This window comes from Entelurus aequoreus, linkage group LG21, assembly GCF_033978785.1.
Source record: "Entelurus aequoreus isolate RoL-2023_Sb linkage group LG21, RoL_Eaeq_v1.1, whole genome shotgun sequence".
Lineage (NCBI taxonomy): Eukaryota > Metazoa > Chordata > Actinopteri > Syngnathiformes > Syngnathidae > Entelurus > Entelurus aequoreus.
The window spans coordinates 31642089-31668508 of NC_084751.1; the positions used below are offsets into that span (position 1 = coordinate 31642089).

At 41.0% G+C, this 26420-nt stretch overlaps 1 protein-coding gene across 2 annotated transcripts in view; it reads left to right on the forward strand.

The window, feature by feature from the left end:
* The first annotated feature begins 9989 nt into the window (after positions 1-9989).
* auh (AU RNA binding protein/enoyl-CoA hydratase) overlaps positions 9990-26420 on the forward strand; it is a 28202-nt gene continuing 11771 nt past the window's right edge. Inside the window, exons 1-7 of one of the 2 annotated variants that reach the window (XM_062032032.1) lie at positions 9990-10121; positions 10200-10299; positions 16644-16711; positions 18153-18240; positions 23240-23326; positions 23678-23770; positions 24095-24151. In XM_062032032.1, coding sequence (XP_061888016.1) covers positions 10071-10121; positions 10200-10299; positions 16644-16711; positions 18153-18240; positions 23240-23326; positions 23678-23770; positions 24095-24151 — 544 coding nt within the window. In that variant the 5' untranslated portion in view covers positions 9990-10070. Of the gene's footprint in view, positions 10300-16643; positions 16712-18152; positions 18241-23239; positions 23327-23677; positions 23771-24094; positions 24152-26420 lie in introns of both variants that reach the window. The other variant, XM_062032030.1, reaches the window with a different exon arrangement.

Genomic DNA, 26420 nt, shown 5'->3' on the forward strand with positions numbered 1-26420 from the left:
ATTGAATCAATCATCCATCCATCCATCCATTTTCTACGGCTTATTCCCTTCGGGGTCGCGGGGGGCGCTGGAGCCTATCTCAGCTACAATCGGGCGGGAGGCGGGGTACACCCTGGACAAGTCGCCACCTCATCACAGGGCCAACACAGATAGACAAACAATATTCACACTCACATTCACACACTAGGGCCAATTTAGTGTTGCCAATCAACCTATCCCCAGGTGCATGTCTACAATCGATAAAATTAAGTTTACTTATATAGCCCTAAATCACGAGTGTCTCAAAGGGCTGCACAAGCCACAGCGACATCAGATCCCACATCAGGGCTAGAAAAAACTCAACCCAATGGGATGACAATGAGAAACCTTGGAGGGGACTGCAGATATTGGAAGGTTTGTGTCATGTTTGTCCTCAAACAAAAAACATACAAAAAAAAATAAAAAATTTACCCCATCTTTTTTCATTTTCAATCCTTTTTTAAAAATGCTCCAGGGAGCCACTCGGGCGTCACTAAAGAGCCGCGGGTTGCTGACCCCCGAACTCGAGCATGCATGCAGTTGGCAATCACATTTTAATCCTATTTAACAGTATTAATATTATGGAAAACAAGTCTAACCTACCCCTAAAAGTGGATGTTCAGCGTTGCTGCTTCTTGGCTGCTGGCAGTGTGCACAATTTGCATTTGACATGATGACGATTGGCAGGTGCAATTTTGTCAACTTTTCATCACATCTTTACCTTAAGGATGTTTCCTTCATTCAGCTGGTGTCATAATCAACGTTCCCTCTAAGGTGTGCGCCTGTGCAATTGCGCACTGCTCAAGCGTCCTCTGCGCACGGCAAATCTATGCAACGCACAAAATCAAATAAAAAAATAAGCGTATAACAATTTTCGACACACGGACACGACAGAGAAAACAGTTTTCGTCATCATTGTTCAAATAATGTAACGTCTGTCGAGACGCTTTGAGGACATGAGTTCCATCGATCACTTTACTGAGCAAAACTCTTTATTGTCGGCCATAAACACATCACCAAAATATTGATAACAAAAAAAAAAGATATCCAGCAAAACTGATAATTTTCTGCAGTACAAACCAGACCAAAAGCAACTTTGTTATATCAACAGCAGCCGCTCACTCTTTCTCACTAGCGCCAACACATGCACATATGGCACTTAGCCAGTGATGCGTTTACAGCCACACAAAAAGTCGGACAACTCCAACACCACACATAAAGTGTCATTCCAGGTCGTTGCACTATGATTTATCAATCAAATGTGTGCTTATTCTAGGAATCTTAATTTATAAATATTAATCATGAAATGCTGTTAGTATATTAAATAAATACTAATAAAAATATATTTTTTACAAACAGGAAGTTGCAGGAATGTACACATGATCCCCTGCTCACATCTCATTGTGCAACATGTGAATGTTTTAATGGGAACTAAATGCAATGTCTGAAAGGGGGTACAAATTATTTCCAAAGCAGGATCTCCACCCAGACAAACAATACAAGTACACAGTTCATGAAAAACAATGTTTTTTGTTATTGTCATTGTAAGTGGGCCTAAACACTTATATTAGAAATAGAAATGACTGCTGTCATTTGATTATAATAATAAGAAAATGTTGTCTGTGTATCTGTGTTGGCCCTGCGATGAGGTGGTGACTTGTCCAGGGTGTACCCCACCTTCCGCCCGAATGCAGCTGAGATAGGCTCCAGCATCCCCCGCGACCCCGAAAGGGACAAGCGGTAGAAAATGGATGTATAGAGATTGAACTTGTTATTTAGTCAGGTTTGAGACAGGTGCACACTGTGCACGTCTGATGTTGCTCACATGGGCTCCACTGAAGGCTCAGGGAGTTTTTGCGTTTGCTCACACACATGAAAAATTAGAGGGAACATTGGTCATAAAATGAACAAGACAGCGATTCATGAGAAATGAAAAATGCATGAGAAATCAACGAGAGCAGCCAGAAGAAGAAGGGACTTTGCAGCGACCAATCAAATGAGCTCCGGAGAGCGGGGGGCGTGGTCATAAATGCTCTGCTATAGGGTTTCTAAACTCGCTTACTTTGCTGACTAAGAGCTGGTTGATAAAATGACATCCTGCTTGCACAATCGGTTCCCTGTTTACATATAACCCACTACGTTATCACATTGATGTCTGTTTCCTTTGCACAACAGGCATAAAAACCTTATGTATTGTGGTTATTGTTAATTAGCATTATTCTACATCCCAGCAAACAAACCAAAACAAAAACGATATCAATCTTGATTAACCTCAAATGCATGGATGGTTGTTTGTCTACTGTACGGTGACATAATTACTTACAACAATAAGCTAATTTATGAAAAATGGACACTACAAAAGCACTTATTACAGGACCTATTTCAGACATTTTCTGGAAATGTGATCAAAATCCATCCATGTTATGTTGCTAACTATATACAAACCGTGACGAAAATATACACTTTACTGAGGTAATAACAGCAATTCTACACTAGGAGCGGTATTTAATATCAAAATCGGCGTTTATAAAGGTAATTATGTTGCTAACTAACAGACAAAGTACATCTTGCAAAAACATGGCCTCATTAAAGAAGGTAATAATTGCACATTTTCAATTCTACAGTAGGAGCATTATTTGATATCCAAATCGGCGTTCCGAAGTTTAAAGTATAATTTTTTACGTGACAGCGTAATTCAATAGACCAGGGGTGTCAAACTCATTTTAGCTTTTGATTGATTGATTGAAACTTGTATTAGTAGATTGCACAGTACAGTACATATTCCGTACAATTGACCACTAAATGGTAGTTTTTCAACTTGTTTAAGTCGGGGTCCACGTTAATCAATTCATGGTACAAATATATACTATCAGCATAATACAGTCATCACACAAGTTAATCATCAGAGTATATACATTGAATTATTTTCATTATTTACAATCAGGGGAGTGGGATGTGGAGAGGGTTGGGGCGGGGGGTTAAGTTTGGTTGATATCAGCACTTCAGTCATCAACAATTGCATCATCTGAGAAATGGACATTGAAACAGTGTAGGTCTGACTTGGTAGGATATGTACAGCGAGCAGTGAACATAGTGAGCTCAGAAAGCATAAGAACAAGTATATACATTTGATTATTTACATTTGATTATTTACAATCCGGGGAGGTGGGATGTGGAGGGGGGAGGGTGTTAGTCTAGGGTTGTAGTTGCCTGGAGGTGTTCTTTTAGTGCGGTTTTGAAGGAAGATAGAGATGCACTTTCTTTTACACCTGTTGGGAGTGCATTCCATATTGATGTGGCATAGAAGGAGAATGGGGCCGCATGGAGGAAAATATGTACATACGCAGGCCGGACTATTAAAATCATGGCATTAAAACTAAACAATAAAGACGACTTCAGATTGTTTTCTTTGTCTTACTTTGGCCAAAAATAGAACAAACACATTCTGAAAATATTACAATAAAAATATAGAAAAAAATGCCGGCAGCGGTAAAGTTTAGATCCATGAAGGAAAGAAGAAAGTGAATGAATGTTTATGACTAGAGATGTCCGATATTATCGGCCTGCCGATATATTATCGGCCGATAACTGCTTTTAAAATGTTATATCGGAAATTATCGGTATCGGTTTCAAAAAGTGAAATTAATGACTTTTTAAAATGCTGCTGTACGGAGCGGTACATATCCGGTAAAACACGGACGTCTAGTATACTCTGGACTGAAGCTGTGTGCCTTCATTGTTTTTGTAGCTGTTGTTTTGAGGCATGTTTAAAAAAAAATTAAAATAATGCACTTTGTGAAAATCAAGGTATAGTATTTCCCATAGTTGTAATGGGTACCAGGATTATCTCAGGGAGAGCATGTCCCAAAATCCAAGCTGCTGTTTTGAGGCATGTTAAAAAAAATAATGCACTTTGTGACTTCAATAATAAATATGGCAGTGCCATGTTGGCACTTTTTTCCATAACTGGAGTTGAAGTTGTTCTATTATTTTGGAAAACCTTGTTTTTGATTGATTGAAATTTTTATTAGTAGATTGCACAGTACAGTACATATTCCGTACAATTGACCACTAAATGGTAACACCCGAATAAGTTTTTCAATTTGTTTAAGTCATGGTCCACGTTAATCAATTCATGGTAAAGTTACATTGTTTAATGCATCCAGCGGGGCATCCACAACAAAATTAGGAATAATAATGTGTTAATTCCACGACTGTATATATCGGTATCGGTTGATATCGGAATCGGTAATTAAGAGTTGGACAATATCGGAATATCGGATATCTGCAAAAAATCCATTATCGGACATCTCTATTTATAACTGTATACATTTACATATACATAAAAATGTGTTTTTTTGTTGTTTATTTTAATGATTTAAGTAACGTTTATGACAACCTTTTTCCAAAACACAATGTAGAATGTGAGATATAACAGGATAATGCAGACATTTATCATTTGTTTTCAAAACGGTTACAAAAAAGTGGGACTCCAAAAATTTACCGTGGGACCCCATTTTTATGACTTGATGGGGACCCTGGGACCCCATTTTTAAAATTCCTACCACCACACTGATGGAGTATTGGTGCGACAACCTTTTTCCAAAACACAATATAGAATGTGAGATATAACAGCATAATGCAGCCCTTTATCATTAGTTTTCAAAACAGTTACAAAAAAGTGGGACCCCAAAAATTGACTGAGGGACCCCATTTTTATGACTTGATGGGGTCCCTGGGACCCCATTTAGAAAATTCCTAGCGCCAACACTGATGGAGTAGCGGTGCGACAACTTTTTTCCAAAACACAATGTAGAATGTGAGATAATACAGACATTAATCATTTGTTTTCAAAACGGTTACAAAAAAGTAGGACACCAAAAATTTACTAGCGCCAACACTGATGGAGTATTGGTGCATGCAAAACAGCATTTGATCAAATACTGATCAAATATCATCATAGGCCATAGGCGCCGACCACCCGGGGCCCGAGCACCCACGTGAGATTGATGGCGACTATCAATCTTTAAAATAATTTTTGATAATTCAATCTTGTTGCTGTTGATTTTGTGGCGAGTTTGGTGCCTTTTACATATTGAATTAAGTCACAAATCAAGAAGTCTATGATTAACAATGTCTTACCATAATTTCATTGAACCCGATAATGAACCAATGACACAATCAACTTGACTTTAACCACACTGCACACAAGCGAATGAAGGGCATACTTACTATACCGCCATACATGTCACACGAAGGGTGGCGGTATGAACAATGCCAACACTGTCATAAATATGTGCCATATAGTGAAACCACACTAAACAACAACAACAAACACATTTTGCAATAAGGCCAATTTTTTTTAGTGTTGCCAATCAACCTATCCCCCCCAGGTGCATGTATTTGGAGGTGGGAGGAAGCCGGAGTGCCCGGAGGGAACCCACGCAGTCACGGGGAGAACATGCAAACTCCACACAGAAAGATCCCGAGCCCGGGATTGAACTCAGGACTACTCAGGACCTTCGTAGTGTGAGACACATGCACTATATACCCTCCGCCTGAATGCAGCTGAGATAGGCTCCAGCACCCCCCGCTACCCCAAAAAGGACAAGCGGTAGAAAATGGATGGATGGATGGATTTGCACCGCAACACAACATAAACACTTCAGAACAAATTCCCAGAATTCCCTGCAGCACCAACTCTTCTGGGATACTACAATATAAACAAACGCCATTGGTGGATCTGCACCTAACATCCACTGTAATGATACCACATACAATAGCGTATCTAGTCGATACTACTATGATTACATATATATTTTTTAACATCACAAAATCTTTAGTTTTTTTAAAATTTATATTTTGTTTATAAACTCAGGAATTATGTCCCTGGACACATGAGGACTTAGAATATGACCAATGTATGATCCTATAACGACTTGGTATCGGATTAATACCCAAATTTGTGGTATCATCCAAAACTAATGTAAAGTATCAAACAACAGAAGAATAAGTAATTATTACATTTTAACAGAAGTGTAGACAGAACATTTTAAAAGAGAAAGTAAGCAGATATTAACAGTAAATGAACAAGTAAATTAATAATTCATTTTCTACCACTTGTCCTTAATAATTTTGACAAACTAATAGAATGGAAAATGACAATATGTTACTGTATACGTCAGCAGCTAAATTAGGAGCTTTTGTTTGTTTGTTTACTTACTACTAAAAGACAAGTTGTCTTGTATGTTCACTATTTTATATAAGGACAACATTGCAATAATAAACATGTTTAATGTACCCCATGATTTTTTTTGTTCAAATAAAGCCAATAATGACATTTTTTGTGGTCCCCTTTATTTAGAAAAGTACCGAAAAACTTTTGGTACCGGTACCAAAATATTGGTATCGGGACAACACTAATACACACCGAGCACCCACTGGCAAAAATGTAGATCGGCGCCTTTGCCATAGATAATTCATTCGTGGGCCGGATCTGGCCCGCGGGCCTTGACTTTGACACCCCTGTAATAGATCCTATCCTACGTATTGGTATGTCAGACTTAGCCTTGTCTTGGTTTAACTCTTGTCTTACTGACAGGATGCAGTGCGTCTCCCATAACAATGTGACATCGGACCATGTTAAGGTAACGTGCGGAGTTCCCCAGGGTTCGGTTCTTGGTCCTGCACTCTTCAGCATCTACATGCTGCGGCTAAGTGACATCATACGCAAATACGGTGTTAGCTTTCACTGTTATGCTGATGACACCCAACTCTACATGCCCCTAAAGCTGACCAACACGCCGGATTGTAGTCAGCTGGAGGCGTGTCTTAATGAAATTAAACAATGGATGTCTGCTAACTTTTTGCAACTCAATGCCAAGAAAACGGAAATGCTGATTATCGGTCCTGCTAGACACCGACATTTATTTAATAATACCACCTTAACATTTGACAACCAAACAATTACACAAGGCGACTCGGTAAAGAATCTGGGTATTATCTTCGACCCAACTCTCTCGTTTGAGTCACACATCAAGAGTGTTATTTAAACGGCCTTCTTTCATCTCCGTAATATCGCTAAAATTCGTTCCATTTTGTCCACTAGCGACACTGAGATCATTATTCATGCGTTTGTTACGTCTCGTCTCGATTACTGTAACCTATTACTTTTGGGTCTCCCTATGTCTAGCATTAAAAGATTACTGTTATGTACTAGGCCAGGGGTCGGCAACCCGCGGCTCCGGAGCTCTTTGACCACTCTGATGCGGCTCAGCTGCATACTTTCCGACCCTCCCGATTTTCCCAGGAGACTTACGGATCTCAGTGCCTCTCCTAAAAATCTCCCAGGGCTTAAGTTCTCCGATTTTTACCCTAGCTACTAAATCAAAGGCGTGCCCTAATGGCGCTACATTTATTGTCCTCTATAGCCTGTACAAACACCGTGCCAGCCCGGCCACATGTTGTATGCAGCTTTTACTTGCACACGTAGGAGACAGCAAGGCATACTTGTTCAACAGCCACACAGCTTACACTGACGGTAGCCGTATAAAACAACTTTAACACTGTTACGTTACAAATATGCGCCACACTGTGAACCCACACCAAAAAAGAATCACAAACACATTTCTGGAGAACATCCGCACCGTAACACAACATAAACACAACACAACAAATACCCAGAATCCCATGCAGCCCTAACTCTTCCTGTCTACATTATACACCCCCCCCCCCCCCCCCCGCTACCACCAAACCCCCCCACCTCCGTGCGTCGGTTGAGCGGAAGCAGAAGCTGCATTCAACATGTAGCCGAGCAGGTACGCTGTTTGAGCAGACTGTAGAGGGCGCTAAAAGCAGTGCCATCACGCCCTGAAATTTGGGAGTCTCCCGGGAAAATTGGGAGGGTTGGGAAGAATGACGCTATTAAGCGCCATTCATTCAAAACTCGCGGGCCGAACTAACATTAAATTTTCATATTAAGGTGCGGGCCGGGGAGTGTGTCTGAGACCTCTGGTTAACATAGCACAAAGCAAATTAAGCATTGGATGCAGTGTTTTTTACATTTTAAATTTTCAAAAATATTTTGTGGCTCCCATTGTTTTCTTTAATTTGTGAAACTTGTCAAAATGGCTCTTTGAGTGGTAAAGGTTGCCGACCCCTGTACTAGGCAAAGGGAAGGAGGCGACACAAAGGCAGAACTGCGTTTTTGAAGGTTTATTTAAACCTTTGATGAATGTGTGGGATGTGTATGCTACCTCTAGTGAGTGAATGCAGACTATGTGTGGAATTAACAATGTAGAATTTACCAGAGGGTGTTGTCGGTGCGTGTTGGATGTATCTTTCATCGAATCCAAAGGGGAAGGCGAAGGGGAGTCAGCTGGAAGGCAAGCAGTCAGGGGCTGGAGAGAGGCAACAAGGTCAGGGTCCAAACAGTGGTCAAGGATCGGGGAAGGCAAGCAACAATCCGGGAGGAGGTCGTGAGGCAAGACACGATCACGGAAGACACAAAGGATATCAAGACAGGAACGAGGAAGAGCACAATGAAGGTGAGCAAGGACCGAGGGAGAGGTGCCAGACGTGATGCTTACTCGGGTGAGATTGGCTACGTTCTGGCAAAGGTCTCCTGGCTTCGCTGTCTCTTTATGCCGCTCCCTCTCGTCAAGCCCAGGTGTGCTGATGAGTGATTGCATGCAGCCTTGTCGCTGCCCAGCGTGAGTGGGGGCCTGTCCGAGTGAGCAGCCAGAGGAGGAATTGTGACACTCAGAATTATGAGAGGCACGGGTTCGAATCCGCGCCGTGACAGTTACAGTTGGTACACTGCTAGACTTTTGACAAGAACAAGAAAGTTTGATCATATTACGCCTATACTGGCTCACCTGCACTGGCTTCCTGTGCACTTAAGATGTGACTTTAAGGTTTTACTACTTACGTATAAAATACTACACGGTCTAGCTTCATCCTATCTTGCCGATTGTGTTGTACCATATGTCCCGGCAAGATATCTGTGTTCAAAGAACTCCGGCTTATTAGTGATTCCCAGAGCCCAAAAAAAGTCTGCGGGCTATAGAGCGTTTTCTATTCGGGCTCCAGTACTCTGGAATGCCCTGCCAGTAACAGTTAGAGATGCTACCTCAGTAGAAGCATTTAAGTCCCATCTTAAAACTAATTTGTATACTCTAGCCTTTAAATAGACCCCCTTTTCAGACCAGTTGATCTGCCTTTTCTTTTCTTTTCTTTTCTGCTCTGCCCCCCTCTCCCTTGTGGAGGGGGGGCACAAGTCCGGTGGCCATGGATGAAGTTCTGGCTGTCCAGAGTCGGGACCCGGGGTGGACCGCTCGCCTGTGCATCGGTTGGGGACATCTCTGCGCTGCTGACATGTCTCCGCTCGGGATGGTCTCCTGCTGGCCCCACTATGGACTGGACTCTCACTATTATGTTAGATTCACTATGGACTGGACTTCCACAATATTATGCTAGACACACTCGACGTCCATTGCACCGGTCTCACGTAGAGGGAGGGGGAGGGGGGGGGGGGTGTCACCCACATCTGCGGTCCTCTCCAAGGTTTCTGATTCCCATCCCACTGGGTTGAGTTTTCCCTTGCCCTGATGTGGGCTCTGAACCGAGGATGTCGTTGTGGCTTTTGCAGCCCTTTGAGACACTTGTAATTTAGGGCTATATAAATAAACATTGATTGATTGATTGATCCTCCCCTATCGAATAACGCAACTGGTTGCTTTTTTCGGGGAAGCTGCCAAATTCGACGGAACACCGGCCTCGTGATGAATATCATAGGACAATGATTGATTATCCCGCATAATAGACGATGTGGTGTCACGTGATTAAAGTCAGAGTTTGAAATCACAGAGTACCGTCTTTTTTTAAATCAAAGAAACATTTGTATTATTATCATCGCTGTGAATGCATTTATTTTCCCAGTTATCTTAGGTTACACACTCTGGTCTCCAGTAGGTGGCGGTAATTTACTTCTAGCTGGTTTGCCCGCCGCAAATACCAAAGACGAAGAAGAAGAGACCTGCTCTCGATCAAGTATGGCTGCACAGTTCGGGCAAAGAGCTCTGCTGCGGACCTTCCGCGTCCATGTAAGTGACAGCGATAGCCGGCGCATAGTATGGCCGTCCTGCTCAGCTTTGAGGCAATATATATACTCTGCCAAACAGAAGGCTTCTTCTCCCTTCGGCCTCGTCGCCATGGCGCGAACATACAGCTCTGAGGCAAAGGACGACCTGCTGGTGAAGTACCTTGACGGACAAGATTACGGTATGTGGCTTCAAGTTGTCCAAAGTGTGACCCGGGGGACACTTTCCGCCCGCAGCTCGTCTTATTTTGGACCCCTGTGTAAACATAGAATAATATATAGTGGCAAATCCAAAGACATGCACCTGGGGATAAGTTGATTGGCAACATTAAATTGACCTTAGTGTGTGAATGTTGTCTATTTGTGTTGGCCTTGCGATGAAGTGGCGACTTGTCCAGGGTGTACTGCGCCTTCCGCTTGTTTGTCGTAGATTTTAGCGCTTCCATAGAAAGATATATACTGCAACACACTTCTTGTCGGGATCCCCAGCAAGAACATCCAGAAGCTGCAATACATACAGAATAGTGCTGCTAGGATCCTGATGAGAGTGCGGAAATATGACCATATCCAGAGGTGGGTAGAGTAGCCAGAAATTGTACTCAAGTAAGAGTACTGTTACTTTAGAGATTTATTACTCAAGTAAAAGTAAGGAGTAGTCACCCAAATATTTACTTGAAAAAGTAAAAAGTATGTTGTGAAAAAACTATTCAAGTACTGAGTAACTGATGAGTAACCTGTTCGTTTAATGATTACGGCAACAAATATAAAATCCATTATTATTATTATTATTATTAAATAATGCACAAAAACATAAAAATAGCAATGAGCAAATTCAGAGCCAGGAATATCTCTTAAGCAACTAAAACAATAATATATATTAAATAATAATACATTAACTTAAAAAAATTAAAGGCCTACTGAAACCCACTACTACCAACCACGCAGTCTGATAGTTTATATATCAATGATGAAATCTTAACATTGCAACACATGCCAATACGGCCGGGTTAACTTATTAAGTGCAATTTTAAAATTCCCGCCACACTTCCGGTTGAAAAACTCCTTTGGATATGATTTATGCGCGTGACGTCACAAAAGCAACGGAAGTGGTTGGACCCCATCGGACCCGATAGAAAAGCCTCTTGTTTTCTTCGACAAAATTCCACAGTATTCTGGACATCTGTGTTGGTGAATCTTTTGCAATTTGTTTAATGAACAATGGAGGCTGCAAAGAAGAACGTTGTAGGTGGGATCGATCGGTGTATTAGCGGCTAAGTACAATACTTACAGCAACACAACAAGGACTACTTACTACGCCTAGCCGATGCTTGCCGCCAAACCCACGGATGAAGTCCTTCGTCGCGCCGTTGATCGCTGGAACGCAGGTGAGCACGGCTGTTGATGGGAAGATGAGGGCTGGCTGGCGTAGGTGGAGCGCTAATGTTTTATCATAGTTCTGTGAGGTCCGGTTGCTAAGTTGCTAAATTAGCCTTAGCGTCGTTAGCAACAGCATTTTTAAGCCTTACCAGGCTGAGAATTTTTAACCGTGTAGTTATATGTACATGGTTTAATAGCATTGTTGGTCTTCTGTCTATCCTTCCAGTCGGGGGTTTATTTATTTTGTTTCTATCTTCATTTGAGAACGATGCTATCACGCTAGCTCAGTAGCTAAGTGTGTCACCGATGTATTGTCTTGGAGATAAAAGTCACTTTAAATGTCCATTTCGCGTGCTCGACTCCCATTTTCAAGAGGATATAGTATCCGAGGTGGTTTAAAATACAAATCCGTGATCCACAATAGAAAAAGGAGAGCGTACATAGTTCTGTGAGGTCTGGTTGCTAAGTTGCTAAATTAGCCTTAGCGTCGTTAGCAACAGCATAGTTAAGCCTTACCAGGCTGAGAATTTTTAACCGTGTAGTTACATGTACATGGTTTAATAGCATTGTTGGTCTTCTGTCTATCCTTCCAGTCAGGGGTTTATTTATTTTGTTTCTATCTTCCTTTGAGAACGATGCTATCACGCTAGCTCAGTAGCTAAGTGTGTCACCTATGTATTGTCTTGGAGATAAAAGTCACTTTAAATGTCCATTTCGCGTGCTCGACTCCCATTTTCAAGAGGATATAGTATCCGAGGTGGTTTAAAATACAAATCCGTGATCCACAATAGAAAAAGGAGAGAGTACATAGTTCTGTGAGGTCTGGTTGCTAAATTAGCCTTAGCGTCGTTAGCAACAGCATAATTAAGCCTTACCAGGCTGAGAAATTTTAACCGTGTAGTTACATGTACATGGTTTAATAGCATTGTTGGTCTTCTGTCTATCCTTCCAGTCAGGGGTTTAATTATTTTGTTTCTATCTTCATTTGAGAACGATGCTATCACGTTAGCTCAGCAGCTAAGTGTGTCACCGATGTATTGTCTTGGAGATGAAAGTCACTTTAAATGTCCATTTCGCGTGCTCGACTCTCATCCGAGGTGGTTTAAAATACAAATCCGTGATCCACAATAGAAAAAGGAGAGTGTGGAATCCAATGAGCCAGCTTATACCTAAGTTACGGTCAGAGCGAAAAAAGATACGTCCATCACTGCCTCTCAAGTCCTTCACTGTAACGTTCCTCATCTACGAATCTTTCATCCTCGCTCAAATTAATGGGGTAATCGTCACTTTCTCGGTCCGAATCTCTCTCGCTCCATTGTAAACAATGGGGAATTGTGAGGAATACTAGCTCCTGTGACGTCACGCTACATCCGGTACAGGCAAGGCTTTTTTTTATCAGCGAGCAAAAGTTGCGAACTTTATCGTCAATTTTCTCTACTAAATCCTTTCAGCAAAAATATGGCAATATCGCGAAATGATCAAGTATGACACATAGAATGGATCTGCTATTCCCGTTTAAAAAAAAAAATCATTCCAGTAGGCCTTTAAGTCAAATTGAACCACAATAACTTAACAGCACCATAGGCTCAGTAGGTATAGATTACAAAGGAAAATTACAAGTTAGCCTTTACGCAAACCATAAACTGATAGGTGTGGGCTGCACCTGGGAACACACTGTGCGCTTCTGATTGGTGTTTCTATGCATGTGTGTGTGTGCGACTGTGCGTGTGTGTGTCTTGTCTGTCTATGAGGCTGCAGTGCGTTAATAAATGTCCCCACACGATGTACATTTGACAGTGATTCATAGCAGGGAAGCTAACATCAGCCTACAGTGACAGCCAAAATATCTACTAACGTTACTTACCGCGATGTGCTTCCTCAAATTTGACGTGGTTGAGTTCATGTAAGTTTAAGCTTGTTGTTTTGCCACGGAAAGTCACATGACCAGGCGGTCATGTGACTCTGTTTGATTGGTGAAACTGAGTCAAACGTCACCAGTGACTGCATTTTATTGGTGAAACGGAGTCAAACGTCACTAGTGACTGTATACGATTGGTGAAACGCAGGCATGCGATAGATCCTACTTTGAAGGTCTGTCTGACAAACCAAAACAAACAAAGCGTGCATTAACAGATCGATAAAAATCAGTAGCGAGTAGCGAGCTGAATGTAGATAAATGGAGCGGAGTAAAAGTAGCGTTTCTTCTCTATAAATATACTCAAGTAAAAGTATGTTGCATTAAAACTACTCTTAGAAGTACAATTTATCCCAAAAGTTACTCAAGTAGATGTAACGGAGTAAATGTAGCACGTTACTACCCACCTCTGACCATATCACACCAATTCTCAAATCCCTTCACTGGCTTCCTGTTCCACTCAGGATTCAATACAAAGTCTCCCTACTAACCCACCAGTGCCTCCATGGAAATGCCCCCCTTTACCTCAAAGAACTACTCACCCCCAACTCCTCTACACGACACCTCCGCTCCGGACAGGCTAACCTCCTCCAACCTCCGAGGACAAAGCTACGAACAATGGGAGACCGGGCTTTCTGCTCCGCCGCTCCCAATCTGTGGAACGCTCTCCCTGACCACCTGAGGGCACCACATACTGTGAATGCTTTTAAAAAAGGCTTAAAAACCCTTTTTTTTTTTTTAAAAAAAACCTTTTTTTTTTTTAGATATATGCATACTAGTTCTAGCTATTAGGCTGTTCTAGTTTTTATTTTTATTTATTTTTTATTATCTTTTTATTTTAATGTTATTTTTTTTAATACACTGTAGCACTTTCAGGTTGTTTACTCAATGTAAAGTGCTTTTTACAAATAAAATCTATTATTGTTTATTATTATATAACCTGACTCTCGCCAGATCCGTGTAGTTCGCTGAGCTCCACACAAGGATCTGGGCTCGAGGGCATTGCAAACTCCTTCAGGATAGCATAAAATAATGAACCAACCAGGATCGGCGGGTGGGATTTCATAGATGTGACGTAGCGCCAAAGCGACTGTTTGATTCAAACAACAATGGCGGCACGCAGCGAGGAGTCGTGTGCTGACATTGATTCTGCTATTGCAACTGTTTTGCAACATCCATCGTCTACTAACATTGCTGCGTTGTTTCAGTAAAAGTTCTCAAACTTTTCGCTCTGTCGTTATCCAATATGTCGCTCTCATCAGCGTTACGGGTTGATTTCGATGTGAGTGGTTGAAGTAGCACGTCGTTCAAGATAACGGACAAGTGGTTTATCCAATCACATACAATGATTTTTTTTTACAAGGCCCCGCCTTCTGAAATACACTATATTGCCAAAAGTATTTGGCCACCCATCCAAATGATAAGAATCAGGTGTCCTAATCTCTTGGCCCGGTGTATGAAATTAAGCACTCAGGCATGGAGACTGTTTCTACAAACATTTGTGAAAGAATGGGCCGCTATCAGTGATTTCCAGCGTGGAACTGTCATAGGATGCCACCTGTGCAACAGATCCAGTCGTGAAATTTCCTTGCTCCTAAATATTCCAAAGTCAACTTTACTATAAGAAAAGTGAAGAGTTTGGGAACAACAGCAAGTCAGCCACCAAGTGGTAGGCCACGTAAACTGACAGAGAGGTGTCAGCAGATGCTGAAGTGCATAGTGCAAAGACTTTCTGCACAGTCAGTTGCTACAGAGGTCCAAACTTTATGTGACCTTTCAATTAGCCCACATAGAGTATGCAGAGAGCTTCATGGATTGGGTTTCCATGGCCGAGTAGCTGCATCTAAGCCATACTCACCAAGTCCAATGCAAAGTGTCGGATGCAGTGGTGTAAAGCACGTTACCAATGGACTATAGAGCAGTGCAGACGCCTTCTCTGGACTGATGAATCTTGCTTTTCAATATGGCAAACTGATGGACCAGTCTGGGTTTGGAGTTTGCCAGGAGAACGCTACATTTCGGACTGCATTGTGCCGAGTGTGAAATTTGGTGGAGGCGGAATTATGGTGTGGGGTTGGTTTTTCAAGAGTTGGGCTTGGCCCCTTAGTTCCATTGAAAGGAACTTTGAATGCTCCAGGATACCAAAACATTTTCGATAATTCCATGGGATGGCACTTCAAGTTCATATGTGAGTAAAGGCAGGTGGCCAAATACTTTTGGCAATATAGTGTACATCTCCTATTGAGAAGTCCCAGATCCTTGTGTGGAGCTTGGCGAACCACAAGGATCTGGCAAGAGTCAGGTTAAGAAAGATATACGTTCAAATTATACGCTACTTTGTATTAGAAATGGAAACAGCAGAGGATGCATGTACTTGCACGACTCAGTCTGTCCCACAAGTAGATAGCAAAAAAGAAGGAGCTTATTGACTAAGGCCGATTCTACACTAAGCCGGCTAAGGTTATCCAGGGTAAATACCACCTAACCTTATCCTTGTCCACACACACACAATGGTCGTTTAAGACCCCCCTTACCCCCTCCGTCCGCCAGAGCAACGCGACCTAGTATGCATGCGCGGAAAATGCGCACGTCATTGTCATTCCAGTGTTGCTTTGTGTGCAAGTTCCATCCATCCATCCATTAACTTATCTGAACAATATCCAGTGTTGTGGTATTTCAATTAACTGGAATTTCATTTTCATTTATCATTCAATTAATTGATTTATTTGATTGATTTTAGCGTCTTTAAAGAACAAAATGTATCAAAGTGGCCCCTTTCCCTTAATATTTATGTATGTGACCCTCTCTGGAAAAAAAGTTGTTTTATCAACTCAACACTTACCAATCACAACAGAGTAGGCTTAGTGGGTTTACAAAGGCTGCTGAACTTGCAAATTTTGGTCAAGAGAAGAAGAATGCAGATTTGCCTTGTACACGACTTGAGATTTATGGACCATTTTCTGAAAATAAACCATGTATAGTGCCTGTCATTTTTAAAATCAAATTAACACGGTAGGATCCTATTAATTTCTTAAGCAGACCTCTAAACTAATGCTGAGCTTGCATGTTTATGCTAGCACATTTATTTTTTATACTGTGGTTAAATTGGTGATTAATCAGCTTAAAAACGTCTACAACCATTAGATTTCTGTGATTGCTGGTTTGTTTTTGTCATCATTATTTGTGCTTTGAGTATGCACATTAGTAACACATTGATTAAACCTTGTCCTGTAGGTATCGTGGTTGTTGGGATCAATCGACCAAAAGCCAAAAATGCCATAAGCAAGAATCTGGTGAAAATGGTATGTATTGGGTTTTTTTTCTTCACATTAAACACACATTTTTGTGAAATCATATGCTTGTGTCAACCTGATAACATTTTTGTGTGAACAAACTTTATCGGCACAAATCAAGTACTGGTAGAAAATAAAGCAAAACACATACTCAAATGTCCAGCTCCTCCCGGGGGATCCCGAGGCGTTCCCAGGCCAGCCGGGAGGCATAGTCTTCCCAACGTGTCCTGGGTCTTCCCCGTGGCCTCCTACCGGTCGGACGTGCCATAAACACCTCCCTAGGGAGGCGTTCGGGTGGCATCCCGACCAGATTCCCAAACCACCTCATCTGGCTCCTCTTGATGTGGAGGAGCAGCGGCCTTACTTTGAGCTCCTCCCGGATATCTCCTCTCTGAGCTGCCACCTTATCGTGGTAGAGGAGTTTGCGTGTCCCAATGAACTTAGGACCTATGTTGTCCGGGGACTTCTATGCCCCCTCGTAGGGTCTCCCAAGACAAAAAGGTCCGAGGTGAGGGATCAGACAAAGAGCAGCTCGAAGACCTCTATGGAAATACAAGAACAGAGACTCAAATTTCCCTCGCTCGGACGCGGGTCACCGGGGCCCACCTCTGGAGCCAGGCCCGGAGTTGGGGCACGATGGCGAGCGCCTCGTGGCCGGGCCTGTCCCCAAGAAGCAACGTGGGCCCCCTCTCCAATGGGCTCACCACTCATGGGAGTGGCCATAGAGGTCGGGTGCGATGCTAGCTGGGCGGCAGCCGAAGGCAGGGCACTTGGCGGTCCGATCATCGGCTACATAAGCTAGCTCTTGGGATGTGGAATGTCACCGCGCTGGGGGAAGGTGCCTGAGCTAGTGCGCTATGTGAAGAAGTTCCGGCTGGATATAGTCAGACTCACTTCGACGCACAGCAAGGGCTCTGGAACCAGTTCTCTCGAGAGGGGCTGGACTCTCTTCCACTCTGGCGTTGCACGCAGTGAGAGGTCGACGGGCTGGGGTAGCAATTCTTGTTGTCCCCCGTCTCAAAGCCTGCACGTTGGAGTTCAACCCAGGGGACGAGAGAGTCAAGCTGAAGAAAGAGTCCTATCGGGTTCTTTTGGCTCATAGGACTCCGGAGGCAGCGGACAGGTACCGACAGGCCAAGCGGTGTGCGGCTTCGGCGGTCGCGGAGGCAAAAACTCGGACATGGGAGGAGTTCGGGGAAGCCATGGAAAACGACTTCCGGACGGCTTCGAAGCGATTCAGGACCACCATCCGCCACCTCAGGAAGGGGAAGCAGTGCACTGTCAATACCGTGTATGGTGAGGATGGTGTTCTGCTGACCTCGACTGCGGATGTTGTGGATCCGTGGAGGGAATACTTCAAAGACCTCCTCAATCCCATATATATATATATATATGTATATATATATATATATATATCATTATTTTGAAACAACTCTTGTTTGCATTTCAGATGTCTGAAGCTGTGGAGAATATCAAAAAGAATAACAGAGTACGCAGTGTCATTTTATGCAGTTTAGTTCCAGGGATCTTCTGTGCAGGTAAGACCTTTAGGAATGTTTGCAAATTCAGTTCAGTTTTTGGGTGGATATTGTGGCATTTGCTACGTCATCCAGCGGCGGGGGTAGCTCATAACTCAAATTATACTCGCAACTTTAAACATAACAAAAAGCAGAGAGACTTCTTGTACCTCAAAATACTGATAATTTTCATTCTTTGCAACAAGTGTACTTGAATTCAATAATGTTTCTCACCTTGTTTGCTGTGTGTGTGCTGACACTCAAAAATACCTGAGACGTTTGGTGTAACTTTGTTAGCTAAGAGTGCTCTAGAGTCTGATTTTTTTTGCCGTATGATAACGGAGATGCTATACGAAAATTGGGGCAAACTTATAGTGAGCATTTTTGCCTAAAACCGAAACCTGCTAAAGTTGGGGTGTCACAAACCGAGATACCACTGTATGCAAGTTACTGATTTTGCCTCAAAGAACGGGTTAACATGTCTGTTAGTAACTGCTGTGAAGTAGACAGGGGGTATGATTAAATAAGCTTTGCTTCTTTCTACTCCTTTTCGGACATGTTGTAAAGAAAAAAAATGAAAATATTTATATTATGTGATGTATCATATTGAAACTTTATACATGGTCAAAATAAACTTAAAACTTCAAACTTAGGGGATTTTGTTTTGTGCTATTCTATCTCCAAATTAGAAATAAAGAAAGTCCTTATGAAAACTGAAATCAAATAAATATACTGCTAGTGATGGTCTGCCATCGGAATGTATGAGACATGTGGGGCACAACTTGCATCCTTACTTGAATCATCATTCAACCATACACTTGTGCATGGTGTAATACAGCCACCTTTGAAAGGGGCCATTAGGAATGTAATGATATCAAAATCTCATGCTAAGATATTATCACAGTATTAAGGCTATGGTACGATGTTATTGCAGTAATGTAAAAAAAAAAAAAAGGTGACTTTGAAAAAATGCCGTAGTGTGGAAAATTAAGTTGTACTTATGTTAAGGATAAACACACTTACTGTAAATAAACACAAACTTAATGCTCAAATGTAATCATATTTATTACTACCACAAACTTAATGCTCAAATGTAATCATATTTATTACTACCAGGAGGTATTTTCAAAGTGCAAAGAACAGTGAAGGAACAGGTTTGAAGTAACAAGCAAGTGTAATAAACAACTTTCAGTTTAGTCTCTTCAAACTGACATTGGAGACATGCAGTCATGATTGAAATGCATTAGGAATTGATGTTTGGTCTGACTTACATCTTGGTTTAGCGTCAGTAATCTTTTCCGGGTGATCATTTAGTGACTTTTCATGTTGCTTGGCAATATCTGCAAACTGTATTTTGCATGTATTTTTATTATGCCTTTTTATTTTTCTTGACTGCAAAGCCAAAATGTGTCCAAGCGTTCGATTTAAACTTTGCGTGAGGATCCACTAGCTTGAGCTTCCCGCTTTGCTCCTCTGTGTTTCCTGTCATCTTTTACTGAGCTGCGCTGTGAAGGGGATTATGGGAAATGTGGTTTGCGTATCAGACCAGCTCACTCAATAGTGCCAGAAAAAAACACTGGCAGGTCCTTTACCTTAACATGTCACAGCATTAGTGAGAATTTTGAAACTACAATTCTAAGGTATTTACAATACCATTACATACCTAGGGTTCATATTATGATAATTTTTCTTGATTTAAAACACTTCCATGTGGTGGACATAACATATAATGGTGGTGCTTTGGTCAAAATGTTGCATAGATTATGTGTTACAGACCGTCTTCAAGCCATTTTCTGACTGTCTCTTCAGAAAGCGCCGTCTTATTTATGTGTAAAATTCCTCCTTTATGTTTTTAGCGCTTCCATATCGAGTCTACTGACAGATATAAGTTAGAACTGCTGTATCCATCCATACATTTTCTACCGCTTGTCCCTCTCTGGGTTGCGGGGGGGGGGGGGCTGGGGCCTATCCCAGCTGCACTCGGGCGGAAGGCAGGGTAGGGTACACCCTGGACAATTTGCCATTTCATTGCAGGGCCAACACAGATAGACACACAACCATTCACACACAATTTAGTGTTGCCAATCAATCTATCCCCAGATGCATGTCTTTGGAGGTGGGAGGAAGCCGGAGTACCTGGAGAGAACCCACGCAGTCACAGGGAGAAAATGCAAACTCCACACAGAAAGACCCCGAGCCCGGGAAACGAACTCAGGACCTTTTCGCTGTGAGGCACATACTCAAACCTCTGCACCACCGAGCTGCTAGAACTGCTGTATATGATACTTTTTTTTGAAAAAGGGAACTTATTGGCTACAACTGCATAAAATGGCGCACTCAAGCAAAGCTCTCCGTGTAAACCGTTACCATACATGAAGATATCCGCTCATGTAACTGAAGCAAAACACGTCACGATTAGGGCTGGACGATTATGGCAAAATAATCATCATGATTATTTTGATTGATACTGTAATTACGATTAATTACACGATTATTCATTAATTTGAAAACATTTATTGTACCACCACAACTCCACTTTAGGTATAGTTTAAAAAATAATATATATAAACTAGTAACAAATAAACCACAACAAGTAAAATAATAGCAATAGCAATACATTTAAATAACAATAGCAATATAAAAACTATAAAATTCCGATTTTCAGTTTTGTTTTTAATTCAGGTTTTTACATTTTACACTTATTTTACCACTATATAGTGCTTTTTGTGTAAAATAACATTTAATATTGTTTGTTAAAGAAATGCAAAAATCCTCACATTCATTGATGCAATACAACTTTGGACAATTTTGACCAGTATTTTAGGTCAAAGCATAATAATTTTGTAAATGTATCAATAAGTGCAAGTACTTTTTTGAAACCTTTATTTTGTTAGCGCAGTCAGAGTAGATGTGGTGCACCGTACTTTTATTGTGATGGCGCAAAGTGCGCTGTGCCGTTGTTCTTTGCTTGACAAGTAAAGATGCGATTCACTTGATGCTGTTAAAAAAAAAGAGTGCCACTGTTTATACATACATTAATGTCACATCGATGATGTCGTTCACAACAACACAAGCAGATGAGATGTGTTGGGGGTGCATGGATTGTTCTTGCTAGCTTTAGCTTCCTAATTTAGTCGCTGTACAAGTGGCCGTCTCGACGTTGTTGAAGTTCAGGACAGAGTGGTTGAGTGTTTCGGGGATAAATGAGCGCTACCGGACACATTGTTTTCCCAAACAAATGTTCTTTCTCCTCACAATGACAACATTTCACTTGCATTCATTTAAATTTCCCTGATATTATTTTGCATTTTATATCGGTTTCCATTTCATTGGCCAATTATGTGACTCCGTCCGCGTTTTCGTGAATGCAGAAATATATATGGTTTTATTATATTTTCGTATTAGTGACAAAGCCATGATCTAAATCAAAATTAAAAATTGTATCAATTGTCCAACTTTCGTCACGATTGTCTCAAATTCCAAACGGCTTGTTTAGAGCATGTTTTAAGAAGGCAAGATTGTTTATTGATACCTCCGACATGATTCCATGGTTTTATTTCAAATTTTTGGGACTTGTGCAGATCCCAAAAACACCAAAATGTACCAACAGGTAAAAAGTTTGTTTTGCATAATTGGGCCCCTTCAAAGTAATTTATTTACCAAGAAGAAACAATACAGACTTTACTGTAATACATATTTATGACAAAGAACATCAAATCTGACTTATTGCAGATGATGTAATTAATAAACCATTTGGAAATGTATGGTGGTTACTCTGGACACAAACTGAACTTATTATGATTGTTTTCTATTTTTAAAACAATTCCTCGGGTCTACATAAAATTTATTGGTGGATAAAAAAAATACAAGACTGTACAGTATGTACAATTATTATGAACATTTTGTTGAACAGTATAACATGTTCATGTGTGGTATTGTACCTTGGCCACTTAGCAGGAAAGCCTGTGTTTAGGGAATATAAGTGCAAAACACAAAACCAGTGAAGTTGGCACGTTGTGTAATTCGTAAATAAAAACAGAATACATCCATCCATCCATCCCGTTTCTACCGCTTGAATGATTTGCAAATCCTTTTCAACTTACATTCAATTGAATAAACTGTAAAGACAAGATATTTAATGTTCGAACTGAGAAACGTAATTTTTTTTTTTTGCAAATAATCATTAACTTAGATTTTAATGGCAGCAACACATTGCAAAAAAGTTGGCATGAGGCATTTTTACCACTGTGTTACATGGCCTTTCCTTTTAACTACACTCCGTAAAAGTTTGCGAACTGACGTGACCAATTTTTGAAGCTTTTCAGGGGGAATTCTTTCCCATTCTTGCTTGATGTACACCTTAAGTTGTTCAACAGTCTGGGTTCTCCGTTGTGGTATTTTAGGCTTCATATTGCTCCACACATTTTCAATGGGAGACAGGTTTGGACTACAAGCAGGCCAGTCTAGTACCCACACTCTTTTACTATGAAGCCACACTGTTGTAACACGTGGCTTGGCATTGTCTTGCTGAAATAAGCAGGGGCGTCCATGATAACGTTGCTTGGATGGCAACATATGTTGCTCCAAAACCTGTAATCATTGTATTCTGTTTTATTTACGATTTACTCAACGTGCCAACTTCAATGGTTTTGTTTGTACAATATTTGTATAGGATTAGGTGGCAGCATGTAAAAAAAAAGTCAATACAACGAAGTGGCTTAATTCAGGACCCTTGACCCTTGATGACTGGTTCAATATTATGAACACAGTAGGTGATATAGAACACAGATTAAGGAATGAAAAGGTCAAGAAAAATGGCTGAAATGTACACTGTTCACAAAAAAAGACTAGATCACACAACAACTGTTTGTAATAATTGGGCAATGTGACAATCCAGTGCTCCATACTTTGTTGATTGCTATTTACTGTATGTCCTGAAAAAGCAAGAATTGAAAGTAAAAAGATTGTGCAATGTTCAATCTTTAACCAAAAGAGAATGTATTTGTTTTCCTGTGTGCAGGAGCAGACCTGAAAGAGAGGGCTAAAATGCATCAAAGTGAAGTTGGACCGTTTGTTTCAAAAGCAAGGGCACTAATAACAGAACTGGGTACGGTAATTATTTTTGACCGTTTGATTTATAAAATGCATGGCAGATCAATCGATAGACATGTTTTGTCAAATATAATTTTCATTCAGTGGTTTATTAGAATTGTGTAACCGTTTTGGCAATTTGCCACTTGATATTTTCCGATAATATATTTAAATATTTTTTTGTCGTAAAATACGTTTAAGGACAGATTTAAATTGATTTTCAATGTTTGTAAATGTTGACTTGAGTAGTTTAATCTTGTAGATTCCATTCTGATACGGAAGGAGCGATGTAAAATGAATGTCATGATTCATGAAATACTATATAGTTGTACAAGTACTTTAAGTAACATGTATTTGTGACTAATAGGTAACCTGCCAATGCCAACAATCGCTGCAATTGATGGAGCTGCATTAGGAGGAGGTTTGGAAATGGCCCTGGCTTGTGACATCAGAGTTGCGTGTAAGACTCATCAATCATCGATGTTCCTCATCAATCACTCTGTCAAATGTGCACCAATAAATGTGGGATCTTTTGTGAGGGCTCTTAAAAGCTATTGTTGTGGGATCACTGTGTTCCTTTTTGTACATTTGTTAGGCATGCAAATGCATCATTTGTGGTGGCAATGACGCAATGCTAAAATTTTTTCACTTGAATGTAAACATAAAGGTAGTCTTGAACCCATTTAGTTAAAGTAGCATGGTTCCCAACATGGCTCATAATTGTACTCTAAGAACCTGAAGTGTGACCAGGACAACTGATTGTGATACTCTCTTATCTCTCCAGCCGATTCTGCCAAAATGGGACTCGTCGAGACCAAACTTGCTATTATTCCTGGAGCAGGTAAGATTTGTGCTAAAGTCTTCTACACACACCTGAGAACCTCAGTGTTTACAAAGCTGACCTCCCAAGTAGAGACCACTAGAAGCAGGCAATTGACTAACTGAGTGGTTCTCAAATAGGGCTAGTACTCCGAGGGTACTTAAAGGCACTCCAGGATCCTCTTGAGCCAAACATTGTACAGTAAAAACTGGAGTTAATAGAATCTAGAAGAACAATAGGCCCTACCTCCCAATAGTAAAAAAAAAAAGTTCTGAACCTAGACGGTAATCCGGATCAGGCCAAAAATATAATAACTTGTTTCTTACCCATTTCTGACATTTCCTGAAAGTTGAATCGAATTCTGCTCATAACCATACTTGCCAACCTTGAGACCTCCGAATTCGGGAGATTGGGGGTGAGGGAGGGTAGGTGGGGCCGGGGTTTGGTGGTAGCGGGTGTTTATATTGTAGCCCGGAAGAGTTAGGGCTGCAAAGGATTCTGGGTATTTGTTCTGTTGTGTTTATGTTGTGTTACGGTGCGGATGTTCTCCCGAAATGTGTTTGTCATACTTGTTTGGTGTGGGTCCACAGTGTGGCGCATATTTGTAATAGTGTTAAAGTTGTTTTATACGGTCACCCTTAGTGTGACCTGTATGACTGTTGATCAAGTACGTCTTGCAGTCACTTACTTGTGTCTGCTGAAGCCGCATACAACATGTGACTGGGCCGGCTAGCTGTTTGTATGGAGAAAAAGCGGACGCGACGACAGGTTGTAGGACGTTAAAGGCAGTGCCATCACGGCACGCCTTTAATATTGTTGTCCGGGTGAAAATCGGGAGAAATTCGGGAGAATGGTTGCCCCGGGAGATTTTCGGGAGGGGCACTGAAATTCGGGAGTCTCCCGGAAAAATCGGGAGGGTTGGCAAGTATGCTCATAACTTTTTGAGCTATCTATAGCGGATTCAAAGAATCTGATTGAAGCCTTTTGTTAGACTACGTTTACACTGCAGGCCAAAGTGGCCCAAATCAAATTTTTTTAGATTAGATTTTTTCCAGCTGACTGTTAACACTGCAAGTAAAATGTGATTTTTATCAGACTCCAGTGTAAACGCTCACAGGCCCCAATGTGACCTCGACGCCACTTGCATGAGCACTTCAATAAGGAAAAACAAAGGAAGTTGACCGGGAGGAAGTTGCTACTACTGCAAAATAAAATATATGTTGCAAAACCTTAAAAATTAGTGTTTTTTTACATGAAAGTAAACTAAAGTAATATAATGGAAGAATGGATGTATATAGTGTAATATATGTGGGAGGGTTGTAATCTTTTTATGGCTGTTAAGTAGAGGAGACACAGACATCAGCGTGGATCTACGGGAGCTTTATTTTTCAACTCACATGTAAGCGAATGCGCCTCAGCGTCAATTCTGGTCTTTCAACAATCGCTATTTTTTCGGCATCTAAACATATGTTTATATATTACATATAGCCTATTATTTGCGCTATATTGACGAATAAAGCACCAAAAATTTGGTCGTTCTAAATAGAAACTGAAACCTGATGTTGTGATGAAATATCCATTTCCGCTGCCGACTGTGTCTTTCTGGCGCACATGAATGACGTGGCTTGCCTAAAGCAGACAAAAAAGTCATATTTGGGTCACATTCAGGTCCCATTGCGTTTAGACTGAAATCACATTTGAAATCGGTTTCAGGACTACCTCCTGATGTGGCCTGAATCTGATGCCAAAAAATTAGATGTGAAGCATTTTGGAGCGTTTAGACCGGTAAAAAAAAATCAGATCCGTGTCACTTGAGGGCAAAAAGATCAGATTTGGTTTGCATTGTAAACGGGTCTTTTTCTCTGTGGGTGGAGGTGAGCTGCAAGCATACATACACACACAGAAGTTGAAGCTTGTAAGGTAACGTAGTAAAAATGATCTGCATCAGCCCCGATATATATTCAGTTGTTCCTTGTCCCATTTCTGACATTTCCTGAAAATTAGATTAAAAAAATTCCTGTGTAACCTTTTTCGATATCTATAAAGGAATTAAATAAACAAAGTGAACCCACTTTTCACTAATCCACTGTCTTTGTCCTGTTGGGTCGGCAGCATACACACACAAAGAAGCGTAAACGTAAGGTACATAGTAGAAATGATCCGGATCAGGCCCAAAATCTAATCACTTGTTCCCTTTTCCGTTTTAAACATTTTCTGAAAGTTTTATAAAAATCCACCTAAAACCTTTTGAGTTGTGTTGTTAACTAACTGACGAACCAACAGCAACAAT